The sequence below is a fragment of the Argentina anserina genome, chromosome 1, assembly GCF_933775445.1.
Source record: "Argentina anserina chromosome 1, drPotAnse1.1, whole genome shotgun sequence".
Lineage (NCBI taxonomy): Eukaryota > Viridiplantae > Streptophyta > Magnoliopsida > Rosales > Rosaceae > Argentina > Argentina anserina.
Genome location: NC_065872.1, coordinates 15,561,043 through 15,579,588, shown reverse-complemented (window position 1 = coordinate 15,579,588; position 18,546 = coordinate 15,561,043). Strand labels below are relative to the sequence as shown.

The following is an 18,546-nucleotide window of genomic DNA, read 5'->3' as shown; positions in this document are numbered from 1 at the left end:
AGCAATTATATAGACATTTATTTAATGCCAATAATTCTTGCTTTCCGAGCTTGAAGATTTCAATTACAAAGTTTTCAATCTAATTCATATATATGTTTAATACTTGTAGCTCTCTCTCAATTAAAAATAAATCATATTTGGTGAAGAAAAGTTGAAGATAGTGGTACGATGAATATTAACAGCTAAACAAAGTTACATTGACGATTACAAATAGAGTTATATAGACAGTTACTAGTACATTACAAGTCTAGTTATATGGCTAGTTACATGATCAGTTACTTACGTAGCTATATGACTAGTTACATGATCATTTACATGTTGTCGTGTAATGACACACTATGAAAGTATGAATAGTAAGTTATGACTCGTAACTTTGGTTGTTACATGAACGATTACCTGAGTAGTTACTTGATCAGTTAACTAAGTAGCCAAGTTACATCATTGATCTACTACTTGATTAGTTACACGAGCAGTTAGCTGAGTAGTTACCTAAGGATAAGATAGTTGATTAACTTCATTTTACATAGTATCAGAGTAGATACATGGTTAGTTACATATATTTAGTTATTTGGTCAATTGTCGACTCGAAGGTCACCCTCAAGTATAAGGGTCAAGTTATAGTGTAGTGAGATTATGAATAGGGGATGTCGTACCCAAAATATTAGAAAAACTCTCTCTAGCTAGGAGAACCTAAGGAGTGCTAGGAGAACCTAAGCAAATATACAAGTCACAAATCAAGGCTCACAAGTGAACACAAATTCATGGTGGATATATGCAAGATGGTGTAGTGATTTAAATTTGTTTCGAATGTGGAGTTACTTCTAAAACCTAAATGACCACTTAAAATGTAAATTAGGCTATGCTAAACTAGATGTGATGAAATTGATGGGAATAAGGACTTAAGGTTTCCACCTCTAACTTCTCTTGTGAACAATTATGCTACTAAATTGAATGATGTCACTCTAACTAGCCAATTTCTCTCCTTATATCCCTCTCGGGTATGACAATGGACAATCTACTTTGTTGGTATCAAGCAACCCCTCTCGGGTGTAGTACTTAACTACTCAAGTCATGCATATAAAATCTGGTTAAGTATCAAATGTATTGTCCTAAGTGCATAAAGTTTTGAGATGAAGAAATCATGCAAACCAACCATGTTTATCTCTAAGTGATTGTAGTTCACAACTCTAACATGCACATATGATATGCTATCATGCTTCAAACAACTAAGGTTAATCAAGCTTTAATCATTCATCATGTCATGGCAAACAATCATACACAAATTGATTAAGTTTAAGCATGAATGTTCAACTTTGAACTAGCATATTAGAGTGCTAATGAAAAGTGCATCAAACACAATATTTATATAAATGTCATACAATATTGGCTAGGGCTTTTACCCTAGTCCCAACAAATTAACTACTCACTCATAACCAAATACACAAGCTTCAACATGTTTATGAACATCAAAATAAATAGAGAGTACAAATGTGACTAGTGAATCTCAAGTTGAGGATGATGTGGATGAACTCATGGAGATCTTGACATGGTGGTAATGGAGATCCTCAAATGATGCTAGACTCCTCTTCTTCCTCTTTGCTTGATGATGATGTATGAAAAATAGTGCATGATGAAGTGATGAAACTTGGTGTTTTTTGAATGAGATGGGTAGATGGAAATGTTCTCTTCCTCTCTCTATTGGTTGGTGGTGGAAATGGTGTGTATGGAGATGGTGGTGATGAAGGTTTTTATAGAGGAGAATGGTAGTGAAAAAAGTAGAGAAAAGTGAGAGATAATGGTGTAGTGAGTGGGGTGGTTGGTTATGGAATAAGTGAGTGATAAATGAGGAGGTGGGTGATCATGGAGGAAATGAATGATCATGGAAGAAGTGGGTGATAAATAAGGAGGTGGGTGATCATGGAAGAAAGTGGGTGATAAAAGAAGGAAATAGGTGATAAATGAGAAAATGGGTGATCATAGAAGGAAGTGTGTGATAAATGAATGAAATGTGTGATAAATAAAGGAAATATGTGATAAAAGAGAAAGTGAGTGATCATAGAAGGAAGTGGGTGATCATGGAGGAAGTGAATGATTATGAAAGAAGTGGATGATGACTAGGTAATGATGGACCTAGAGGTGATGATTACACCCAAAATCAAATCAGATTTTTACATAATATATGTGTAGATTTTTGGATAATGGAAAACCATGATTTTGTGAGAAAGAGAGAAAAGTGGTGTAGTTAAATCTTAACTAAAAATATGAGATCTAGTTGTGATAGAATAATGTGTTGCTCCTCCATAAAATTAGCCAAAAATGCATGGCACCACCAAAAGTGGTAGTGCTCCACCATAATAGCACCGCTAAAAGTGACGGTGTTTGGAAAATTGCCGGAATTTTTCACATTTTTCTCTTCTTGTCAAGATATTCTACAAAACATTAGAATATATGAGAATTATGATCTAACATCAATACATTGCCTAATGACATGATTGAGACACAGTATTGTTGTGGTGCTTAAGTAATTATAAGACTACTTATTCCCTACAAATAATAAGTTACATGAGCAATAATCTTACATTTACAAAATCAGCTAAATACGTGCTCAGTGCCCAATGACTTAAGTAGTTACATGAGAAGTTACTCGCTGGAATAGTCTATTTATACTAATAGTTACTTAAGTTTGGTAGTTACATGGTCAGTTAAATAATTAATTGTCAAATAATTAACTTCCATATAGCTTGCAAACTAGCCACTTTAAGTAACAGTACGATCGATCGAGAACCTAACAACATATACATGTAACTGGTGAGTAATTGTTAAAATTCTTTGTACTTTGAGTAGAGTTTGCTTCAAGGAGATTACTGCGAAATGGTTGCCCTGGGCATAGGGTAGACATTTCTTCCGCTCTATTGTATCTCCTAATATCACACCTACACAAAAGCAATATCTACACAATTACCTAATTACTTAATAAAAATAAAGTGAACAATATGGTTATATACACAGTTATCAATATAGTTATTAAGGTAAATACTCAATACCAAAAAAATTATTAACACAACTACAAATAGTCAGTTACATGACTAGTTACATGCATAGTTACATGGTTGTTATTTGACTGCATGACTAGTTAGATAAACAGTTACTTGATTGCATGACTAGTTACATGCATAGTTACTTGATTGCATGACTAGTTACATGCATAGTTACTTGACCAGAAGTAGACAATTACATGCCCGGTCACATAAACAAAATACAAACCAAGCTCATAAAATATATAGATTAACTAACTGGGTAACATTAGGATCAACTAGGTAATAAGAGAAAAGCAACTCTCATGGTCATATTACAACACCACTGACACTAATAACATACCAAAACAATAGAGGTTTTATATAATCTTAATTAGGACTTTTATCAAACATTTTATATGCATTACTTATTTACATTAAAATTGAGCAATAACAATTGAATAAGGCCAATAACAAATGAGCTATGGTTGAATTGCAACAATCATAGCATTATATCTATTCAAATTCATAAATAAACAATCAAATTTAAGATAAATAAACTTTGTATCAACCTGAAGTAGCTTCATTTCTTGCAAAACCCGACCTAAAACAAAGATGACTACAAGATTAATTAAGAAATGAGAGTGAGGGAGAGAGAGAGAGAGGTCAGAAAACCTTATGGAGGTGATCAGATATGAATGAGAGGAACTTGGAGACCCGATCGGTTGAGCACATGATACGAGCACTTTGTGCGACGTTCTTAACATGTTTTTACCTCCAGTTGTACTTTGCTCAGCTCTTATTGTTGTAGTATTGAGTCATTTAGTCGAGATATTAGTCTATGGTGGCGTTAATTGCATTTTGGTGCTAAAACATGCTGAAAACACACATTGTCGAGAGTCCTATTTAGAGTAGGATTCTTTGTGTAACTAGAAAATCTAGTTAAATTAGGAGTCTTCATTAATCGACATTTCTATAATATTTATGATAATTTGAGAATCCTATTTGCATTAAGAGTCCTTTTTGGACTAGGAAATGTACTATTTAGGAAAATCATACTTAGACTGAAACTCTTAATCCGTAACTTTCCTAATCGTACTTTCCTACTATGTAACTTACTTGTCTTTTATTATTTTCAGATTTTAAAGATTAGATTGTGTAGCTAGAATGAAGAAAAAAATAGAGGAAAAGAAGAAAATAAGGAAAATAAAGAAAGAAGTAGACACCTAAAAAGGAGAAATAAAAGAGGAATTTATCAAACGAGATTGCACTCACCAATGACAAAAATTAGTGAAAGAAAAAGGAAGAGATAATGCAAGAGCGAAAGAATGAGACACCTAAAAAGGAGAAAACGAAGGAATTTATCAAAGGAGATTGCACCCACCAATGATAAAAATAAGTGAAAGAAATTGAGGAGAAAAGGTCCAAGCTATAATATTCAAGGAGCCAAAACTCTTATATAAATAACACATCATTCATAAAAAAAAATCATCACTTCTCCTTAGCATTCAAGAGTTGAAACTCTACCAAAACACCACCATAAACTTCCCTCACAAATCAGCTAAGCCGTCACCTATTGCAGTCGTACCTCTAAAGTTCGTACAACGTGTGATTTTCAAAACTCATCTCCATGGCTTCGTTTATTTGTGTTAATCTATAATTATTTGTTTATGAAGATTGTAGTTTGTTGTTTATGTGGAAGTATTAGTTTTGTATTTGTTTCTGAATTTTCAAATTATATTTGATATATTTTTGAGACTATGCCGAATCTATGTTCTTATAATTATTGAAGTTTCTATTTCTATTGTTGTGTTCTACTCTTCTTTTACTTGCTCTTAGATAATTTCAGATATGTGCCTACAAATTTAGTGCTTGAATGCAGTCCCTAAGATTGTATTTAAGTGTTATATTCATCACCAATAATGACACAAATCGAATCATGCCCTAAATAGGTTCGGTTTGTGTTAATTAAAGTGGGAAATTCTGGAAATTTACATGTATCCCATGGTGAGTGACGCCACCGTGAAGCATGTCTCCAACAAAGATTTGGTGCTTAAATGTAATCTTGTTTGATTTCTACCCTAAGTGTTGTTAAACTTGATTGCATGCAATTTAGGTGAGGCCCTAAGTCAAACCTAAATGTCAATAGAAATCTTACATGATTAGATGTTCCCCTAAGGCTCTATTTGTATTGGTGTCTAAAAGTATGTAATCAGATGAATTAGAATGCATGATAGAACCAAACATGTAATTATGTGGTGCATTGGTGAATTTGGTTTAGTTTGATAAAGAGAAGTCGATCGTGTAAATAGTAATTTAAGTTTTATTTTAGTAGTTAATAATCAATTTCAAACCCCCCATTATTTGTTAACACTAAAAGTTTAGAGTTCTCTTCAATTCACCGGACTGAACGATCCCTGCTTATTCTATACTAAAATGATATTTTACAGGGTTAATTGTGTGACGTCTTAGAACGCTCTATCAGCACATCGACGATCCATGACTCAACCTTGTGGACATCGCTGTCTTTCGCATGGTTTGCTGAAGAAGAGGAATTGACGAAGCCTTGACGAGAGAGAGAGAGAGAGTGAGTGATAAGAGCACTTTGTGTGACGTTCTTAACATGTTTTTACCTCAATTTGTACTTTGTTTAGCCCTTATTATTGTACTATTGAGTTATTGAGTCGTAGTAAGAGTCTTAGGCAGTATTAGATACATTTTTGTGCTTATATGAGTTTAAAACGCAGAATTGGTCTATAGTCTTAGTTTGAGTAGGAAACCTAGTTGGATTAGGAGTCTTCATCTTTCTACGTTTTGGTCGCATTGGCAATATCTTGAGAGTCCTTCTTGCATTAGGAATTTTTTTTAGACTAGAAAACGTACCATTTGGGAAAATTTTACTTAAACTTAAAATTTTATTTCGTAACTTTCGTAATCTTACTCTCCTATTCTAGTAACTTACTTAATCTTTTTATATGAATTATCTTGTCTTTTATTATTTTTAGATTGTACAATGAAAGAAAAAAATAAGAGAAAAAGTCAAGTAAAGGAGGAAAATAAAGAAAGAATGAGACACCTACAAAGGAGAAAAATAAAGAATTTATCAAAGGAGATTGCACCCACCAATGAAAAAAATAAGTGAAAAAAAAAGAGAAAAAGAAAAGGGAAGAGAATAAAAAGAGATAATGCAAAAGAGAAAGAAGGAGACATCAAAAAAGATAAAAAAAGAATTTATCAGATGAGATTCCACCCACCAATGACAAAAATAAGTGAAAGAATTTGAGGAGAAAGAAAAAGGAAGAGAAGAAAACACCAAAAAAGAAGAAAAAAAGGAATTTATCAAAGGAGATTGCACACATTAATGACAAAAATAAGTGAAAGAAATTGAGGAGAAAAATTCCAAGCTATAATATTCAAAGAGCCAAAACTCTTTTATAAATAGCACATCATTCACAAAGAAAAAATGATCACTTCTCCTTTGCATTCAAGGGCCAAACATTTACCAAAATATTACCTCAAACATCCTTCACCAAAACAGCAAGTCATTCTCCCATATACAAGTTCCATCCTCCACCGAAATCATCATTGAAGACACACCTCCAAAGTTCTTACAACGTGTGATTCTCGCAACTTATCTCCACGGGTTTGTTCGTTTTTGATTTTTTACAATACTTTATCTATGAAGATTGTAGTATGATGTTTGTGTGAGATTATTGTTTTGTATTAAGAATCAAAATTTTCAGATTGTATTATTGGATTTTTGGATCTTTGCCGAATTGATGGTTTCCTATAATTAATGAGTTTGTATTTCTATTGTTGTGTTCTAATCATATTTCTCATACTTTTAGATAATTTTCATATATGTGCATATGAATTTAGTGCTTGGATGCAGTCTCTAAGACTGTGTTTGAGTGCTAGATTCATTAACCATATTGACACAAATTGATTCATGCCTTAAGTAGGTTCGGTTTGTGTTGATTAAAAGTGGTAAAAATTCTGGAAATTTGCATGTGAAACCATGGTGGGTAACGCCACACATGAAACATGTCCCCGACAAAAATTTGGTGCTTAAATGTAATCTTGTTTGATTTATACTCTAAGTGTTATTGAATTCGATTGCATGCAAATTTAGATTAGGCCCTAAGTCAATCTAAATGTTAATTGAAATCTTGCATGATTAGATGATCCTCTAAGGCTCTAATTGTATTAGTGTCTAAAAAGTATGTAATTGGTCAAATTAGAATGCATGATAGGTTCGAACTTGTAATTATGTGGTGTAATGTTAAATTTAGTTTAAGTTTATTAAAGAGAAGTCGATCATGTAAATAGTAATTTAGGTTTTATTTTAGTAGTTAATAATCTCAAACCCCCCATTATTTGTTAACACTAAAAGTTTAGATTTCCCTTTAATTCCCCGGACTGAACGATCCCTGCTTATTCTATACTAACGATGACATTTTACAGGGTTAATTATAAGACGTTTTAAAACGTCTTATAAGAGAGAGAGAGATTTGAACTTGATCAGGTAATTGGAGGTGAGAGAGAAATGATGGTATGTTACAATTTGTAATTGGTTGCATGATGTCCTTGTTATCATAATAGGTCTTCAAAAGACCATTTTTATCAAAAGCCCTTTAAAAATTGATCACCAGTCAAAAATAAACTCTTGAGCTTAAAAACTTAATTGTTTTTCAAGCTTTTGATTCTCGAGATCAATTCCACTTTGAACAAAGACTAAATAAAAGGTGTAGAATAATAATTTACTCTAATCACCAGATTGGTGCATCCGACGATGGCTATGTTTTCCTCTTCTTGTCCTTCCTTCTCCTTGCCAAACCAAGGTGAGGGTGGAGTGCTAGTGGTAGAGGCGGAGGCACGTAGGTGCCTACTACCTCCCGTGCACAAGTAGGTTTTTGTTATATATTGATTGCTTATATATGTTACATTAGTGATGGTTGGTATAATAGTGGGGTGTCTTATACACGTAGGTGCCTACTACCCTTTCGAATCTTGCTGGCAACAATAATAACTTTTTTTCCTTTTCATTTCATAGTTCTATTAACTAAGTTTTTATTTATTTTTGTATATTACTATTAATGGTATTTCTAGTTTTGTTTTTTATTGAAGATCTTATAATCAACTTCGAAACTTTTTAAATTGTTTCATCGAAATAAAGGTGCTAGCTATAAATGGTATTCAAAAGGTATGTGTACTTTCAGCCTTATAATCTAGTTGCTTCTAGGTCTTGAAAGTCATACGGAATGACTCTTATTGTCAGTTCTTATGGATGAGTTATTTTTGTATTACTGAATAAAATTTGTTTCGTCTTTGTAGTCAAAATGTTTTTTGTTTCATCCAAAAAGAAACATTTTCTTCGTTGTTAGCTTTCAAATCTTTTTACATTCATCGATTCTAAAAAGAAATTTAGTCTTTTTATATCCATCCTCATTCGTGCACCAATACACTTAGATTTCTGGCTCCGCCACTAGCTAGTGGGATGAATATATCTAGTCTTTGATCAGAACGACTATGGAGTAATCTAGCGGTAGGCTCACCTAGCTACGGCGAACATGGTGTTTTATTCACCCGGCTTAGTGGGTGGAAGGCACTAGGTCCAGGAGCTATAGTGGCAAGGCCTTATGGGTCTGATTTTGATCCCCTGAGATCTTGACTGTGAACCCCTTAAATGTTAACAAGCTCAGTTGAGATAATTAGTGACTATTTTACGATCGCGGTGATTAATTACAATGAATGCTCAAAAATATTATTTATAAGTTTTCAACAAGTGAAACTCATGAATTAAGAGTTGTATACGACGAGTACTTCGAATTATTTAAGAATTAAAAATTTGACTTGTCTGTTAAATAAAATTCTAGGGAAGGATATACTAGTGAATATAAGTAAAAAAATGGTTTATTGATATTGGGTTCCCGAATTATTTTATATAATTTCGTAAGGTTTGGAAATATAAAAGATTTATTTGATAAATGTGGAATTAGTTACGGTTCGATCTTGACCGTCAATTGATCTCAGCCCTTGGATTATTAAATAAGTTGTGGATATGTAAGGGTGAGATAAAGATCCATTCTGAAGCATTTTTCACCAAGCAGGCCTCCTCCCGAGTCCCGACTCGGCGTCCTCCCTTCGCGACTCAACGGCCGGGCGCCAACCCGGCGATCTTCCTCCGCCGTCGCAGCCGCTCTGACCTACGCAGCACTTCCATCTGGATCTCCTCGGCGTCGGCTCCATATTCACAGCTCTAGTTTTCCCAACCGGCAATCGTGGAAGGAGAAATCACGGTGAACAGTGTGAAGCTTCAAGGTGGCACTTGCGTTTATTCGGTATGGGAATCATTCCTCTCGTAGTCCTCATCATCCCAGTGAATTTAGTTTCTTAATTTGATCGATTTCTAGGCTGATTCAATGTTGGGTTTTTCTGGGTTCTTGTTCTTCATTGTTCTTCGAGGATTTAAGGCAATTCTGATATCTCTGGGCTTGTTGCAGGCTTAGGGTGCAGCTTGGTGAGCCTTGAGTCAATTGGAAGCCTCTCTGAATCGAGTTGATCACACAACATCAAGTTGATGCATTCTGCTTTACTGTGTTCTTCAATAAGGCTACTGCAATTTGGGATTTCCTAAGGTAATTTGCAATCTTGAATTCCAGTGAAGTTAACTATAGGCTGCTGTGATTATTGTTCTTGTATTGGAAGCCCCCTATGTACTGTGAAGTTTGGTTGATTCTCTGTAATTGGAATTTGGTACCATATTATGAATTAGTTCAGTTCTTTGGTGAAATGTGGATTATGAATTTGGTTCTGGCAATTTGAAATTAGAGGAAGGAGGTTTTGATAAATTGTTTTACAGTTTCAAATAATTTGATTATGGTCTGAGGTGAAGTTGTAAGCTATTAAATAGATAGAAATGTGATGGTTTAAAGAGAAAGAAGCTTAAACCATTACTGGTTATTTTGTGAAAGCATAGTAATTTTGGATGCAGTTTGGGAGAAAGAAAAGAATTATGGATAATTGGTCAATTTGGTTTGGAAAATAAGGATTGGATGTCCATGGTAGTTTTGGGCACACCCAACGTAATGAATATAGCTGCCTTTGATACTGATCAAATTTCTCTTTTAATTAAGGGATTGATATGTACATTTTGTATTGGGCAAAAATGCGAATTTGCACCCCAAACTTGCCTATAATTGTCAGTTTGCACCCTGAACTTGCATTTGAGTCAATTTGCCTCCTAAACTTGGTAAAAATTGCCGATTTGCACCTCATCCATTAAATTTAATGTTTTCCATCTAATTTTAAGTCATATGTCATGCATTTTAGGGGCAGTATTGTCATTATATATTTATTTATATTTAATAATGAAATAAATTAATAAAATAACATAAGAGGAACACTTGCTACTATGTTTTTTTATTTTTTTCGAAATATGTTATTGATTGATATATTTATTATTTTACGTGATATGATATGTTAAAAGATATTAGAAAAATATAAATAAATACATAGAAAATTAAAAATAAATGTGTACATATAAAAAATATATATATATATATATATATATACACATCACACTATATTTGAATGAGTGGGTATGTTGAATATATAATTCGAAGTGGGGTTAAGTATGTAGAAAAAAAATAAAAATAAATAATTTGATTAAAAAAAATCCTCTTTTTAAAGAATATTTTTATTTGTTTTAAAGAAAAATATAAATAAAAAATGTCAACATTACCCCTCATGTGCATGACATATGACGCAAAATTGAATAGAAACAGTTAAATTTAACGGATGAGGTGCAAATTGACAATTTTTACAAAATTTAGGAGCTAAATTGATTCAAATGCAAGTTCGGGGTGCAAATTGACAATTTCAGTCAAGTTTGGGGTGTATTTTGACAATTTTGCCTTTGTATTATTGTATAAGGTTATAAACTAGAATTATGCCTTTGAATTAAGTGCATGATTGAACTTGTGCAAAAATGTATTGGAACATATCTTGGGCATAGTGAATTTGTGGGTATAAAATGAGATGAGTTCAGGGAATATAAACTGAACAGAAATTTTGGTTTACTTGGAATTTGAGTATTTGTTAAATATTGGTTTGAGCTTTGTATCCTTATACTTTGGATTCGAGTAATAAATGATTTTGTATTTTGTGAAAGTTTGTGTAAAGGAAATAGGATCAAGTAAACTGTATAAAGCTATGTACAAGAATTATAGCTTTGGATTAAGTAATATTTATGTGATTGGAACCATGATCAGGAAACATGATTATGGGTTCTTGTTTACTGTATTGTTGTATTGAGTTAAGTACATGATTGAAATTATTCAAGTGTGTTGGAATTGAAATAAAGTGACATTCGTATATAAGGGTAGGACGATTGTAATTTAAAGATTTTCTTTGTAACTATTGCATTCATCTTGTAGATCAAGTTTTGTAGAAGATGTAAATGTTATTATTTGAATTTGAATTTATTATTCTAAATTCGGGGCGCGACAATATATGTCACTAGACCAAATGGTGGTAGGTCTTGCTAGAATATTTTAAAATATTTTTCTTATATATTTTTTATACTTATAGTCAACATCACCCTCAATTGTATATGTTTTTTTTTTTACTTTTTCTTTGTTTTTCACTTCTTTTATTGTTAAATTACTTGACCTAATTTTGATTAATTACATATATGCATGGTTTTATTTAATTTGAATATGTTATTCATTAATTGGAAATTAATATTGAAGAGCAATTTTTAGATACACATACCTAATCTTTTCGCAATTTGTACGCTACAAAGCTAGATTTAGTGGTGGAAAAAAAACAGTTTAAAATATGATAAATTCCAAATATAAATTTAAGGCAAAAATTTTATTACGGACAAAATGGTTGTATGTTGGATTTAAATTTGGTCTTGGATTATGATTTGGGCTAGCATTAACGGGCAAATGTGATTTTGTTTTCCTTATTTGGAGTTTCATTTATTCTTTATCTTTACTATTATAAAACGAGCACTTAATAGCAATAAAATATAAATTTTCGAAAACACCATTTTCATATCCCACATTGACAAGCAAATATATAGGGGTATTACGGTCAAATATAAACATTTTGAGAATTAATTCAAATAAACCACTTATTTCTTCACATTAATAATCGTCTACTTTCCCACACACCATAGGGTTTGTACAATTTCTAGTATCCATTTAATTTTGGACCATATACTAGCTAGACTTATTAGGTAACATGTCTCTTCTTATTATGTTAAATGTTTTTTTTTTCATGTTAGGATCTCAGTTAGTATTTTTTTTTAATGGAGGTACTTATGAGTTTCTTCTCACTATGTTTCTTATTTGTCACTTTCTAGTGATCTTGCTATAATTTTGATCGAATAGGCGAAGGAGTGTTGTACAGTGGCAAGAATCAGGAAAACCAAATTAAGGCAATACAGAAGGCTTATCAGACCTTGTGGTAAACATGATCATGTGCCTACTTCCTTTCAAACTGGCTGCCCAGACCAGCATTATATGAAAGCATATGGTCTTCAGTTTTTGTGCTAAATTTGAAGAGGATGATCAACATCAACCAGGTCATGATAAGAGTATTCCAGAAAAAAAGTTCATGGCATTCTCAGCATTTTCAGCCCCATAACCGGTTGCTCTATCCTTCGCACACAAGTCCACAATATCATCCCAATTGACAAGTGTCTTGAATCGATACTTCGAAGTCTCAGGATGTGTCTGTCATGAAAAACATGTGAAAACAAGATAATTCAACTTCAAATTTAAAACATGAATTTTCAAAGTGATAATCAATGTAGTTCAATACAAATAGCTTATTAAAGTAACTTGAAAAAAAAATGAGATATCAGAAACTTAGAAACAAGATCATACCTTTGCATATTCACTCCACACATTGTTGTCATCCACGGTTATTATCTTACGTCCACTATCCCAATTAAAATCACTTTGGCTTAAGATATCAGAAACTACTCCACATGTCCTTTTCCAACCTTTTAGGTGGTTTTTGACATTATCTTTCATCACATGTATGTTATATATGGTTGACATCTTCAATACTGCCGAAGTGAATGCTTCAGATTTCCACCCACCATCACCTTTGTGGCTTTGTTGTCTCTCACTTTTAAGAATATCGGCCAATCTACTATCCATTTCCGGATTCCATTGCAAGTATTTGCCTCCATCATCTTCTTTTTTCATACATTTTTGCTTCTTATCCTTTTCTTTTTTAGCTTCCATTCTTAGATTACTGTTGAAGAAAATGAAGAGATTATGTAAATAGGAGGCATCAGCAAGAAACACCAAACTAGTACTATTCCAATATTCTTGTACTGACATACCAGAAAAGAGAATCTACAATTCCTTTGTAAAGTCAAATTTAGCTGCAGTTAACAAAATATGCAGACTTGTTCTGTTCATGCACCTCTTTCCATGTCCTTGTTCTCAAAGCTTATTGGGTATGGAGGAACAAGAACCACACAGGGGATTGCATGCACTGTTTCATTAAAAAGAAGACATCATATGACAACCAAGTAAAAGGCCAGAACAAGAACCACACAGGGGATTGCAATTTAGTATATGACCATTAATGCTACTTTTCTGATGCCTTTCGGTGGAGTAATCAATATCAAAACAAAAAGGCCAGAACAAGATGATAATAGAAAAGACAAATCTCCTTAGGAGACAAAAGATGAAACTAATCAACCTCCATACCAGCGATACCTTCATCTAAAATTGTCTTCAGCTCCCTCACTCTTTGCCTAGTGAGTGCAACACAATCATGCAGCCAATTAACGGTGTTTCTTATCATCATTTGGATCATGAGTATTCATTCATTAAAAAAATTTCACCAGCAATTGTATTTTTATGCTCTTATATACATACCAAATTTAAACAATTGATTTAGAAGAATTGTATACAGCAAACATTTGTTTTAAAACCTTACTGACTGTTGTGTGATGGGCTGATGGCAATGATTACTAAGTTGAACAAACAATTTTAACTCTCAAACTTAGTTATCATAGGATTCATATCATGCATCATCATGTTATTGGTTCTTTTCCCTTTGAGAATTCATGATATATATTTGTCTATCACAGTACTCAATTCGATTGCTAACACCACTATGAACAAAGGTTCATTTAATGGTTTTATAACCTCCTATCACTTCTACAATGATCACCTAAGCACTAAACTTAAGGTCGTATATGAACTTTGGTGTTACCTCAGGTGAATTGGTCAGGGTTCTAGTGAGTGCAACTCTTTGTGCTTGGCCTACAGACAGCTTAGAACTATTTTTACTGAAAAACAATGCATCGAGGCCTGCAAGCAATAATTGACAAAAGTCACTCTAGAATTATGTTAGAAGCAACAACAAGCAACATATGGAATAAACAAAGGATATCAATACCAGTGTAACATTACCAGGAAACTATCAAAGTACAATTCATGACCCACCCTCAAAACTCAGAATAGTTCCCGATCCCAAATTTTGAATCTCATAACAAAACCCAGAACACATAACAAGTTTTGTATCATATTACAAAACCCAGAAGCTAGAACAGATCTCATATCCCATTACAAAACCCAAAACCTAGAACAGATCTCAAGAACACATACGATAGATCACCCAAATTGGAGATCTCTACACGCCAAATTAAATGATAGAACCCTTGATTACAAAGAGAAACACTAGCCCATGAGTGTGGAACAAACCTGAAGATGAGCGATGCCAAGGGTAGAGAGAGCGAGGAATCAAGGACTCGGAGGAATTTTGAAGTTACCCCTGGAGAGATGGAACTTAGAGGAGAGAGTTTTATTCGGAGGAATCCCTCACAAAATTCCTCGTTAAAATTCCGTACAATTAAAATCCCTTTTTTTTTGTCAAACGACGGATTCGACCCGGAGGAATTTGTAATCCCTTTTAAAAGTCCTCTCCCTCGTTGAAGTCCTCTACCCAAACACAGTCTAAAGGAGCCATCGTCCAAGAATACTCATCTTACTTATTTACTTGGTTTCCAATTTTATATTGAAAAATTTTGTACGCGAGAAGATAGAATTGCATTTTATTAATTATAACCAAGTATTTATATAAGCTTCTTTCTTGATTATAATTTTCAGTGTATGTTATGCCAGTAAAATTTGGTAATCCATATGACTGATTTTCCTTTTGATTGTGAAAATATTTCACTGTTTTAGGCTCATTATCACTCTACAAACTGTTATTTGCTCTCCAGTGTTGCCTTGTGGTCTGGCTTCTAGGATTGAAAATTAGAATTCCTGCAACTGAAGAAGTATGGCCCTGGTATGGGAGTTGGATAAAATGAGGAATCCCTGAGGTGGAGGGCGAGAGATTATCTATACCACAAACGAACCCCACTTGCATGATTTTTTTGGACAGATATAACTGATATATGATTAAATAAATCCATTTTGTACATAAATAATTTGACATATAAATAGAACAGTGGTGGGCCCGGTCTGGCCACTTGCATGATTTTTTTGTTCTGAGAGATATAATTGGGAAAATTTTAATTATACATCAATGTATGTTATACATTTTATATCCGACGGTTGATATTGTTTTGTGAGTTGAGTCAGAAAAATAATATATGTTTTCAAATGTCGGATATAAGATGTATAACATACATTGATGTATAGCAGATTAACCCATATAATTGATATATGATTAAATAAATCAATTTTATACATAAATAATTTGACATATAAATATGACAGTGGCGGGCCCGGGCTAGGCCGGCCCGGGCCTCACATTTAAATAAGTGTCGGGCCGGGCCGAGCGGGGTATTTTCAAAAATATGAAGATCAAAACCCACCCACCTAAAGCGGGTCTTGCGGGATTATATTAGAAAAAAAAATTAATACTCTTATTTAAGGGTTTGGAACAATAAAAGAATTATTAGAAAACATTTTTTTAAAAAGTAACAAATAAATTATACTTTCGAAATATTGTCAATAGACAACAGTAGATGTGATCGATATATATATTTAGTGACCCCGTAAAAACTTCGTCCATTTGGAACATGGTTTGACCGTCCATACCTACGGTTAACCAAAATAAAGGCGTTTGACATTATAAAACCACATTGACCGGGGCTTTGCCAAATGAGTTTTCTTGTTGCGACCATGCACGATCGGTGACAAAAATTAGGTGATTTCAAATATGTAAACAGCTTTCGGCATTCGCAATTTTGGTAATGAGTCATTCATTAGGCGTATTAGTGGTATTTTTGGTTTGCCGAAAATTCTGACAGTCAAACGAGGTCCAAATTGGATGAAATTTAAAAATGGTCACTAAATATAGATCACATTGGATAATGTCGATCTATTCCGAGAAGTTTTTTTCATATAGTCACTTCATAATGCGATTGTTTTATTATAAACCTAATATAAAAGTTATGATACATTAGTGGACACTTCGGCGATCAACAAGTCGAGTTCGAAATATGGTCGATCGACACCAACAGGTGTGATCGGTATATATATTTAGGGAACGCTTAAAAGGTTTGTTCGTTTTGGACATGGTTTGACCGTCCGTAACTACGGTCAACAAAAAAAAAAGCGTTTTGACATATTAAAACCCACAATTGACCGGGGAGTTGCCTAATGGGTTTCCTCAGTGCGACCGCGCACGATAGGTAACAAAAATTATATGATTTCAGATATGCAAACGGCTTTCGGCGTTCGCATCTTTGTAATGGGTCATCCCTTATGGCATAAAGTGATGTTTTCGGTTTACCGGAAATTTCGACGGTCAAACGAGGTCCAAATTGGATGAAATTTTTACAGGATAACTAAATATGTATACCAATCGCATCGGCTAGTGTCGATTGATCCCGAGAAGTTTTCTTCATATAGTTCTTTCATAATGCGATAGTTTTATTCTAAACTTAATATAAAAGTTATGATACATTAGTGGACACTTAGGCGATCGACAACTCCAGTTCAAAATATGGTCGATCGACAAGTCCAGATGTGATTGGTATATATATTTAGGGACCCGTAAAAATGTCGTCAGTTTTGGACATTAGTGGACACTTAGGCGATCGACAACTCCAATTCGAAATATGATCGATCGACACAGTAGATATGATCGATATATATATTTAGGGACTTCGTAAAAATTTCATCCATTTTGGACATGGTTTGACCATTCGTACCTACGGTCAACGAAAAAAGAGGCATTTTGACATATTGAAACCCCATTGACCAGAGATTTGCCAAATAAGTTTCCTCAGTGCGACCACACACTTATAGGTAACAAAAAATAGGTAATTTCATATATGCAAACGGCTTTCGACGTTCGCATCTTTGTAGTGGATCATCCCTTATGACATATTAGTGGTGTTTTTGGTTTACTGGAAATTTTGACAGTCAAACGAGGTCCGAATTAGATGAAATTTTTATAGGGTCACTAAATATAAGTACCGGTCACATCGGTTGGTGTCGATTAATTCTGAGAAGTTTCTTTCATGTAGTCACTTTATAATGTGATAGTTTTATTTTAAACCTAGTATAAATGTTATAATACATTAGTGGACACTTCGGCGATCGACAACTTCGGTTCTAAATACGGTCGATCGACACCAGCAGATGTGCCGGTATATATATTTAGAGACCCCATAAAAATTTCGTCAGTTTTAGACATAATTTGACCGTCCGTACCTACGGTCAACAAAAAAAAGAGGCATTTTGACATATTAAAACCCTATTGACCGGGGTTTTGCCAAATGAGTTTCCTCGGTGCGACCGCGCACGATCGGTGACAAAAATTAGATGATTTCATATATGAAAATTGCTTTCGACGTTCGCATCTTGGTAATGAGTCATCCCTTATGGCATATTAGTGGTGTTTTCAGTTTACCGGAAATTTTGACGGTCAGACGATGTCCGAATTAGATGAAGTTTTAACTGAGTCCCTAAATATTAGTACTGATAACATCTGCTGGTGTCGATTAATCCCGAGAAGTTTATTTCATATACTTCATATAGTTGCTTCATAATACTACAATTTTATTTTAAAAATCTAGTATAAAGTTAGAATATAAAGAAATATAAAATTTTAAATCTAGTATTATTAACATATATAATATTTTATGTATAATTATTACTGAACAAGATATAATTGAATATATGTATAATATATGCATGTATAATATTTTATTTCTTAACGGGCTTTTACGGGCTAGACCTTGCGGGCTTTTGGTGGGCTGAGCCGGGTTTCACCTCTAAACTAAGCCCGGCCCTCTAACTACGGAAGCAGGTTTTGGTGAGTTTTCTCACGGACCGGACCGGGTAAAAATTCATCTGGCTTGCAGGCCACGGCATGCTTTTGGGATCCGGCGGCTGCTAAATGATGAGTCCTAAAGATTCTTTCTTCACTTAACCATGATCTCGACTGATTTAGTATGACATCGATGAATAGAAAACTTGCCTTCTTCTAGACTGATTCACTGGAAAATTTATAGAAGACAAACTTCACCTCT

The 18,546-nt window shown here is 33.6% G+C and overlaps 2 protein-coding genes and 1 long non-coding RNA gene across 4 annotated transcripts in view; 1 reads left to right on the top strand and 2 right to left on the bottom strand.

Annotated features, from left to right (window-relative positions):
• Window positions 1–18,546, bottom strand: part of LOC126790995 (protein CHROMATIN REMODELING 24-like) — a 179,676-nt gene that overhangs the window by 154,642 nt on the left and 6,488 nt on the right. The gene's annotated exons all lie outside the window — the stretch shown is intronic.
• LOC126791013 (uncharacterized) lies at window positions 9,116–13,296 on the top strand. Its single transcript, XR_007671776.1, has 3 exons — window positions 9,116–9,355; window positions 9,518–9,652; window positions 12,388–13,296. It is a non-coding gene; the product is annotated as an uncharacterized LOC126791013 (long non-coding RNA).
• Window positions 12,419–14,865, bottom strand: LOC126790987 (uncharacterized). Its single transcript, XM_050517378.1, has 5 exons — window positions 14,756–14,865; window positions 14,265–14,362; window positions 13,381–13,535; window positions 12,914–13,289; window positions 12,419–12,760 (listed from the first exon to the last, which is right to left on the bottom strand). Exons 4-5 carry the CDS (start codon window positions 13,277–13,279, stop codon window positions 12,611–12,613), a joined length of 516 nt encoding a protein of 171 aa, XP_050373335.1. The 5' UTR covers window positions 13,280–13,289; window positions 13,381–13,535; window positions 14,265–14,362; window positions 14,756–14,865; the 3' UTR covers window positions 12,419–12,610.

Excerpts from the sequence above, each read along its gene's own strand:
- LOC126790987 (XM_050517378.1), bottom strand. The coding sequence starts at position 13,279 with ATGGAAGCTAAAAAAGAAAAGGATAAGAAGCAAAAATGTATGAAAAAA. Across the intron at positions 12,761-12,913 it reads TGTGGAGTGAATATGCAAAG|ACACATCCTGAGACTTCGAA; the intron begins GTATGATCTTGT and ends TTTTCATGACAG.